This window comes from Penaeus monodon, chromosome 41 (assembly GCF_015228065.2).
Source record: "Penaeus monodon isolate SGIC_2016 chromosome 41, NSTDA_Pmon_1, whole genome shotgun sequence".
Taxonomy (NCBI): domain Eukaryota; kingdom Metazoa; phylum Arthropoda; class Malacostraca; order Decapoda; family Penaeidae; genus Penaeus; species Penaeus monodon.
Window position 1 is genome coordinate 31,569,587 of NC_051426.1, and position 10,000 is coordinate 31,579,586.

The 10,000-nt window shown below is 47.5% G+C and overlaps 1 protein-coding gene across 1 annotated transcript in view; it reads right to left on the bottom strand.

Annotated features, from left to right (window-relative positions):
• The window catches only part of LOC119598492, a 32,505-nt gene extending 31,700 nt beyond the window's left edge, over positions 1–805 (bottom strand). The window contains exons 1-2 of the mRNA XM_037948120.1: positions 781–805; positions 42–190 (exon numbers count right to left, since the gene is read on the bottom strand). Coding sequence (XP_037804048.1) covers positions 42–190; positions 781–805 — 174 coding nt within the window. The remainder of the gene's footprint in view (positions 1–41; positions 191–780) is intronic.
• Positions 806–10,000: the final 9,195 nt, after the last annotated feature.

The following is a 10,000-nucleotide window of genomic DNA, read 5'->3' on the forward strand; positions in this document are numbered from 1 at the left end:
GGGACAGCGGAAACAGGATTTTCTCCCGTCTCGGTATTTACCATCCACAGCACAGTTGGGGCTGGATGAGAGCAGAGCGCCTGAGGTCCGGAGAGCGAGATGTGGGACCCCATTTTTTTTGGTTTGGGATGGGCCGCTGGAGGGGACCCATTTGGTTCGGTACTTTGGGCGGGGGCTGTCTTGGGGGCGGCTGGCGGGAGCAACTTTTAAAATATAGGTAAGAACTTATAGGATAGACCCTTGGTAGGGGGTCTTTCCGCAGCCCGTGGTTCTAACCCCCTGGGGGCCAGTGCGTTTGATGGGTCGCCGAGGATACGCGCACCCCCCCCCCCCCCCCCAATGCTTTTCAAAATGTTATCAAAGTTTTAAAGGAATTAAACGAGGATTTTGAAACGCGTGTTTGACCTTTTTTTTCATCTCTTCGTGTAAGGCATCCAGCGCCAGGATGGGAGGGGGAAGAGGCGTAGCATCGTCGCTTGAAATATTGGTTTCTTTCCCCTCTCCCCTTTTCTTCTCCCCCTCCCCTTCCTCTCTCTCTTCTTTCCCTCTCTCTCTTTCCCTTTTTCTCCTTCTCTCTCTCTTCTCTCTCTCTTCTCTCTCTCTCCTCTCTTCTTCTCTCTCTCTCTTCTCTCTCTCTCTTTTCTTTTCCCTCTCTCTCTCTCCCCTCTCTCCTCTTTTTTCTCTCTCTCTCTCTCTTCTCCTCTCTCTCCTCTCTCCCCCTCTCTCTCTCTCCCCCCTTTCCCCTCCCTCCCCCCTCCTCCCTCCCCCTCTCCCCTTCACCTTCTACGCGAGAATACCATGGCATCCCTACAGCTCCCTTCTTTAGCATGAAACTTTTTTTTTTTAAATTTATTTGAGAAGTCACATAGACATCCGACGCCTCGCGGAACGAATTTAAGAAGGACATTTTTCAAACCCAAAAATCTGCCAGAATTAAAAAACTGACATAGCATAAAAATAGTCCCTTTATGAAGCAGTTTTAATGACGAATTTTTTATGTAAAAAATAAACACAGATGGATTAGGCTTATAATGCCCCCTGTGAAAAGGGCCTTATCAGTTTATAGAAAAACTAAAGCAATTATCTAGGGTTTGGGAAATTCTAGAGAATGGACAATTATGGTATTTTAGTTTTGTTTTTTTACATTTTGGATAAAAGAGCGTTCATTGATGTTTGTTTGCGTTCTGGTGGCGTGTTGGTTAGTTGTGTGTGTGTACTATATTTACCCATGTGTGTGTGTGTGTGCGTGTGGGGGGAGGATATACTTTGCGCACTAACATACAACACATACTCACACACACACACACACCACACACACACACACACACACACACACACACACACACCACCACACCACACACACACACACACACACACACACACACACACTGTAGCGAGGCCGAGGGAGCGGTAGAGTGCAGACAAGTCGCTAGGCCACCAGTTGTAGGGCCCGAACGAGGGGCCCTGCAAGAGTATGGTAAGTGGCGAGCTAGGGTGTAAGGTAGGCGACCAAGATGTCTTGACTCCTCATGTATAGTAACGATGGGCGAGGTGTTGCTCCTTGGTTTTCCCGCAGGGAGTCTGCCCTCATCTACAGTGGTCTAAAGATAGTATAGATCACGTGCTTAACATATGACAATCATTGGTGGTGAAAGGGAGTGTTGCAACAAGCATCGCTCTTGCGGAAGGAGATAGACAACTCAACATTTGGGAAAGTCTAGTGTGGCAAGAAGAGACGAAATTCAGTTAAAGCAATGATCATGAGTAAATGCATATGTAATGTATGTGAAGACCCGGCATGTGCAAGCTTGTAAGGTTATATAAAATTATAGAACATAAAAATATGATATAGATATAGTTGGGTTTTACACACACTCGTGGAATACATGTAGAACAAATTGCAAGCAGACCAACGAAGGAAGTACAGGAAATCACACGAATATGCCGAAGGGCTTTTCATTGATGCTGCATCAGGGCAACAACTTCAACCAACAACATAACACCGCAACAGGGGGCCACGAACTAGCCAAAGTCGGTCTCACTGATTCCCGCCGTGACCTGACCGCCTAGTACATGTATATATACTCTAGTATTTTAGTCTTATAGCCCTGATGAAGCAGTGAAAAGGCCTTTGGCATATTCGTGTGTTTTCCTGTTCTTCCCTTTGTTGGTCTGCTTGCAACACACACACACGCACACCCCACACACGCACACCCCACACACACAGACACACACACACACACACACACACACACACACACACACACACACACCACACACCACACACACCACACACACACACACCCCACACACACCCCTGTTTTAAAATTCTCTTTCGATGTGCTTTTTCGTTCATTACCTTCCATAGTCACTTAAGTTCATGCAAATTTGCTGTGATCCGTTTTGAAAGAAAAATATAAATGGGTTAATGAAAAGTTGAAAGTTGCAGGATATGCCACAAACGTTTCGATGGTTTTACTATCAAAATACACAAGGTCAAACAACCTTTTACATAATGGTATGTTTGTTTGTCTGTTCCTGTGTTTGTGTTTGTTTGGTTGTGTGTCAGCCAAGCTCTTATTAAAGTATAGATTTGTTTTTAAATATGGATTATAACATTTTTCGGCCATTAAAAATATGTATCAAATTAATTCTGAATTTTGTAATTACATTTGAAGTTTGTGTCTCCCATATTCAACTTTGCCGTAAAGGATACACAAGTAGAAACTTGCCAAAACATAGTTCCATAAAATCAGTATAGTAAGCTTTACTTAATATAGATGATAATGATGATGATGGTGATAATGCTGATGCAGATGATGATGATGATGATGATGATGATGATGATGATGATGATGATGATGATGATGATGATGATGATGATGATGATGATGATAAATACACTCGGGTAATTCTCCTATATCATATGTTACAAGTAAACTGGAGCCCATGTGTTATAGTTAAGCCACAATGGGACTCGGAAAGATACAGTTCAGTTCAGCTCAACGGCAGATACCAACACACACATCAACATTTTTATCTGTGTTCCTCGACATGAAAACACACTACACAGCCGAACAAAACAAGTGTTGACATCCTCTGCTTATGTACAGCCAGAAAAAATAGTTTCGTTACCCTTTGCACAAACTAATATGAAAGATCGACGACGTGGTGTGAAATAGCGAGGCAAAGTAGTTAACACTGTAATCAGGCGTTAGCAGAGAGGTGTTCAGCTCCTCAATGACCACACACACACACACACACACACACACACACACACACACACACACACACAATATATATATATATATATATATATATATAATATATATATATATATTTATATATATTTTAAATATATTTTTTTTTTTTTTTTTTTTTTTTTTTTTTTTTTTTTTCTTTTTTTTCTTTTTTTTTTTTTTTTTGACTGGACAATCGCAAAAAAAGAAAATTACTTGGGAGTAGATAAAGCCTAGCCCGATCGCTAGGAGTCGATTCGGAAATGTTGGTACTTGTTTTCAAAGCTCGGAACAGATGAAGCTTCATAGTATGTTCGAAAAGTGTTTCGGAGGTGATATAGCGAGGGCCTCGTAACAATCCAATATTAGCAATGGAGGCTTCATAGACCATTTGTAGCATCATTATTATGCTTTAATCTGAGGGGATTATCAAGATCTGAAAAATCAAGACGATTAGGTATTTCGAATCCACGGTGTCTCTGTGAATCCACCAAAGGCAGGGCCAGAAGTGGGCACCCTAGATGCACAACAGAGGAAGACGTAAAGTAAATGTCATATAAAACTATAAATCAGTGGGTTGAGGGCCATGGTGTTCCCCGATCTAGAGCCATTTTACTACATCGAGGATAACAGCCCTATCCACACGAGCAGTGTCGTGAAAGCGTGATTTCGGCAACACTCCGAGATTACGCTGTGCCACCTCCACCCAAATCCCCAGATCTCAGTTTCACTGAGAATGTTTGTGCAGCCATTAGCATAGATATCCCCTAATATCATATCCGCAATCATCATATCATTGTTGCCCAAGCGATTAAGGAATAGGACAGATTGCACTCTGCAGTTAACACCGCTTAGTTTTGCCAGGTTCGCCCAAGTGGTGCGGTGAACGAAATATTAATAGTGTTACGCCGACCGCCTCGTCTCTCTGCCCCCAAACAAAGGGGCTAGGCAGACGGCGTTTTATAACAGGGTCGTGAAACAGGGAACAGCTCCAAGAGGCCCCGAACACCACAGGCCCCAGAAAAAAGGGAGGAAACCCCAAGGGGCGAGGCGGGGCCAAAAGAAACACAAAATGACGTTTTTCCCTTTTATTTACAAAGTTTTTTACCCGTAAATTTTTTCTAAGGCCAATGGGGGGGGAAAACCCAGCATGTCACACAGCACAATACAGTTTTATAACAGGGAAACACCGGGGTTATCTCGGTCACAAGGGACAAGGGGTCTTCACGGGAGCAGCACCCAACCGCGTCCCCGGGTTTGTTCCCCCGCCCCCCGCTCACAGCCAGCTGGTCATGTTTGCCCAGGTCCCTTCATGTTAAAAATGCCCAGGTCACCCTTTTCTGTTAACAATTTTTCGCACAGAGAAAAAAGACCCACTGGCGAGCACTACCCCCCCCTATAAAGCAGGACATTTCCTCTGACATATAAAAACCCTGAAACAAACTAATAAAAATTTAAAAAAAACAGTTCTCAGAAAAAACAAAATTTTACCAGCGCGGTTTTCTCGTTCGCTGGGGTCCTCTGGAGGGGGTTGGGGGGCGGAGTTTGGCAGTGGCACCAGAGGGGTATCTCCGCCCAAGGAACCTGGTCATGGCCCATTGAGTCGCTGCATCGCCCTCACCGTCCAAATGCTCGTTATCTCGGTCGCGTCTGCCACGTCCATCCCCGCTACGGGGGCTAACTTCATCTTTTTTTTTCCCCATGGCTTCCATGGAACACCAACAGCCAGTCCACTGGACAACGAGGGTTTGTTTTCCCCCTCTGCGAATGATGGTGCTCAGGAGGCCGCTCCCACCGGGGGGCTCGTAGCTTGGGAGAGCCCTGCTTCCGAGCGGGTTAGCAGCCACACTCGTCACCTTGTTGTACCTCACTTCCCTCATGCGTCGGTCATAGGTCCCTTCAGGGCATGGCGGTCCCTTGAGTTGCCACGCACTCGTCGGGGCCCCTCCCCGGGTTACGGCGCTCCGTGGCCAAGTCCTCGAGGAAGTCGGCAAGGGCTCCACACAACCAACTCCTTTTTCCCGACGACCCTTCTGGACGCCCATTCCTCACAAGTGCCAGCTTTTACCGGGCTGGCACCTTCTCCTTTATCGGAAAGTTAGTCCCAAATACTGAAAAACCCCCTCCCTGGCCAAAAAGGTTTCCCCCAATCGCTACCCCACAGCCAGCTGCGGGTTTTGAAGGGGGCTCCACGGGGCCCTTACCCCACGTTCATTTTTGACAGTGACACCGATTCTAGATTTGCCCTGGGGGAAGTCAGTCCTCAGCGTAATACCTGCACACCAACCTCTGGAAGAAAGGGGGCAATCTTCACCGTGCACCCTCCCCAGCCCCCGCCAAGGTCGACACACGCCTACTCGGGTCAGGTAGTAAAGGCCCAGCAAACAGTGTGTCCAGTCGGCCACATACACCGGCAGCCGCTGCACCGGCTGCCCAGGGGACAATACGAGCCTCCACGGGCCCCTTGAGCTGCACACAATCCCCCGGAACCCACAGTCCTGTGGGCGTTGGAAGTCGCATAGTGGCCCAAAACAATCAGGCCGAAGGGTTTTTCCACCCCCAGTGTCCACTGTCAGGGGGAGGTTTCCCCAAAAATATTGAGCCCCCACCTGCACGTGCTGGTTCGAGGGCAGCTTCCCCCAAGTCGGGGCCTGGGAACCAAAGACAGCGGGGTTTGGGCCCCCTCTCCGGAGTTTTCCCCCTGTACCACTTCCCTTTGCCTTTGGACTGCATTTGGGGGTGACCATACCTACCACAGTCCCTTTCAGCACTGCGGAAGGCATCAGAACGTCCCGGGGAGAGGAGTGTTCTCCCTCCCTCTGCATGCTCGTCTGTGCCCTACCTCCCGCAGCCCCAACACAAGCCTTTGGAAAGTTCCGGGTCACCTCCTCCCCTGCATTTTTCCCCTTTAGCCTTCCCGGGCCCCCGGGGGTCACGGGGGCTGAGCAGCTGGCCCTAGGCCCCTGTTGCCTTCGGGAAAGGGCCCCGAAATCCAAAGGGCCCCGCCAGCGCCCCTGCAGGTCCCCAGGGGTGCTGCTTTCGTAGATTTGCAGCGCTGGCCTGAAAGCGTCAACAAAAAAATCACGGGCCAGGACCAGATCATCTCTTTCCCCAGCCCCAGGGTCGACCCCCCTTACCAGGCCTCCAATCCTGCGCCACTGGGGCAGTGTCTCGCCCCGCTCAGAGTACTTCTTCAAGTGGCCCGATATACCCGGCCTGGTGGGGGTGCCCCAAACGGCGTTTTAAAGCCTCTGCCCGTGGTGTAAGAGGAGTTGGATGGCGGCAGAGCCCCAAAAACTTCCACCACAGGGCCCCCTTTGCGCTTTTTACCAGCGCAGGGCCTTTTTTTCCCGGCTCCACCTGGGAGTCCCGCATTTCAAATTGGGAACATATGCTCCCCGGGCCCCCTTTCCCCTGTATCAGCTGGCTTTGCCTACAGAATGTCGGGGGCCCAGGGGCTGCAGGGGGGGGAGAAGCGTGCCGGAACAAACACCTGGGGGGGGGAAGGGGGTGAGGGAGGGAACGGGGGTTGACCGGGTCCCAGTTTGCCGCCACCTATACCCCCGGGAGCGGGGTTTGATGGGTCCCCATCCTTCGGGAGGCCATGCTGGACACGACGCTGCGAGGCCCCGGGGGTTTCCTGCCCCAGACCCCGGAGACCCCAGTAAATCTGACACTCTGGCATCTGTTGCCCGAACCTGGGCTGCCCCTCTGCTTGCAAGTTACTACCCCGTGAGCCGCCTTTCCCCCTTCACTTCCCCCTCAGGGCCCCGAACCCCCCCTTAGAGTATGCCCCTCCTCCATCAGTTTTACTCTTACACGTTGCGGCTTGTCGGTGTTTTGCTGAGTTTCCATCTTACAGAGCAAAAATTGCTCGTAGCACCCAAAAGTTTGGGAAAACTGTTCCCCTTTCCCTTTCCCGCCTGCATCTCGACGGAGGTCCCGCTCCGTGCCCTCTGTGCTGCTCTTTGTCTTTGTGGCTTCCCCCCTATACCGGCCAGATGGGGAGTGATAAGTCCATTGGCTCGGTTTACCTCAGTGCCCGGGTCAGTCATAGCCCCCTCTATCATGGCTGCCGCCATTTTGGGTACTTTTATAAAGGCGGTCTCATGATCAAATATACAAATCCCCCTCCCGACCCAATTTTACTCCGGGCCCCCCTGCTCTCTGCCCAAAACAGGTAGGGTAGGCAGAAGGGTGTTATTACAGGTCGTGAACACGGAAACAGTCCCAAAAGGACCGAACACCAAGCGTCCCAGACATAGGGGAGGAAACACCAAGTGGCGAGGCAGGGCAGAAGTAAAAAAAAAGACAGTCTTTTTTTTATTTTTCACAAGTTATTACCCCTAAAATTTTCTAAGGGAAATACAGGGGGGAAACCAGATTTTACACAGCACAAAACAGCTTTTTAAAAGGGCAACACCGGTTTTTTCAGGTCACAAGGGCACACACGAGGGCTTCACAGGGCAGCACCCAAACCCCGTTCCCCGGCTTTTTCTCCCCCCCCCGCTCAAGCCCGGGTGCGGGTTTTTTTTCCCAGGTCCCTTATGTTAAAACATGCCAGGTCATCCTTTCATGTTAACACTGTTTGCACAAACAAAAACCCCCTGGCGTACAATGATTTTACATTAAAAACCCTAAATTTTTAAAAAGTGACCAAGCGAAGTGAACAAAAAATTTTGAAACATTTGTTATTTAGGGGAATTTAAAATAAAACTGGTTATATGATTAGTAAAAAAATGAAAAAAGTGACCGTGGGAGGCACACAGTTTAGGGGGAGACAAATGCCCCCCCCCCCCCCCCCCCCCCCCCGTCTCCCAAAAAAACACCTCTCTCATCGCTGTGGCTGGGCACCACAGGGGTAAGGACTAGGTCAGCTGAGTCGCCCCAGCGACCACTGAGCGAGTCAGCTTTTAGTCAACACGGGCCGGGCCCCCCCTCATGGGCATGCCGGGCGGGCAAGTCCCCCATATCGCTTATCCTTACCCCTCTCAGGATCCCAATTGGGTCGAACTCAACAGTTTTCCAACCATTTCGTCGTGGGCCCCATTGTTAACTGAAAGGGTAAAGGATTTTTTTTTTTTTTTGGGGGAAAGTAATAAGAGAGGATGTCACCGTTTTGTTTTATTTGGCAGGCAGTGTGTTTCTATTTTACAGAACGAGTAAAGTGCAGTGGTTTCCCAAAGGGGGGCCCTGCAGGGAATGAGGGGGCCTAATTTAGGATCGTGTATATTAAACCAAAAGGGGTTTTCCCGGGTAGGGGAGCCAGTGGAGGGAACTTAGAGGGTTTTTGCAATACCTTCCTGCCAGACAATGAGAAAACATCCCTTTTTTTGTCGGTAATACGTTTTATTGACTTTTTGTGTGACAAAACAAGACACTGATGGGTATTTGGCTGTGATTTTAATCTTTGCAAATTCTAAGGTTGAAGCTAGTTTATTTGTTTTTGTTTCGGTTTTTTTAAAAATTTTTTGCAAAAATGACCATTTTTGATTACTCAAAGTATGAAATTTTTATGGCTTTAAATTTAATTTTTTTAATCCCTTTTTCAATAATTAAGATTCAGCAAAGGAAAAATTTCCCCTTTTTAGAAATTAAAAAGAAAAAACAGGGAATCAATAAATCACAGGATTTATGGCGGGGTCTTTCTATGGCGTCGCTGTGCTTGTTGTAGTTTGGGGGGCAGGGGGCGAGTCATAAAAAGGGGGTGACGACCAGAAAAATTTGGGGGAAAACTGATATACATAGTTAATACAAAAAAAAAAACGACATCCGTGCCAAGGGTCGGGCTTAAGATTTGCTGAAAAAGGGAGAGGGAGTAAAAAAAAACAAAAATTAAAAGTTTTTGGGGCCAGAAACAGTTTTTTCACCTTATTTAATTTTCTTTTGTATTTAAAAATTGACATATTTGGAAAAGAAAGCTGCCCCACACATACAAAAAACCAGTGCACGGTTTCAAAAAGTACCTAAAGTGTCAAAAACATAAGGAACAAAATTTTGTTATCACTGAAATTATCATTTTATTTAGTATCATCTCATTTTATTAAAACGATGATCATTCAGCAATTAAATTTCCCAAATTTACATCCCCCAAAAATAATAGATCTAGGAACGCAATATAATTTTTGCGATACTTTTGTTGTTTTCTTCCGTTTTGTCCATACTTTTTCCCAAAACGACACCCGAGTCACTGGCTCCCCATCTAAATCACTGTCAAAATCAATAAAATTTCGAATCCGTTCCCAGCACGCCCTTACTATGAAACCCTTTATTGGTTTTGGGGAATTTCGAAACTTAATTCACGATAAAATTTTTGTCCGTGGGACAGACGTAAAACCCTTACACGAACTGCTGTATTTCGCCCTATTGCCCTTTTTGTCCACCACTAGCAGTAATTTTAATTTACACAAACTCTTTCTGCCCCCGACACAATAGGGATGTACACCCCCCTTCCGCTCCTCTTTCCCATTTTTAGTACACGATTTTCAGTACAGTTGATAAAAAAAGGCCCTTTTGCGAGCGACAGAAAAAAGGGCCTTTTTGCATTGACTAAATTTCCTCCCCGTCGGTATACTTCCTTCTCGCCAAAAAAATTTACCCAAGTTAAAAGGGGGACGCTGATACTCCTCCACGGCTCCAAAGGGTTGCTAATCCTGCCAAAGTTCCCCGTTAGGGCACTACCGTTCATTCCCACGTCTACCCACACGCAGGGGAAAGGGCCCGCCAAGGCGTAGAAAAAGGCCGGGGGGGAGCACCCAAAA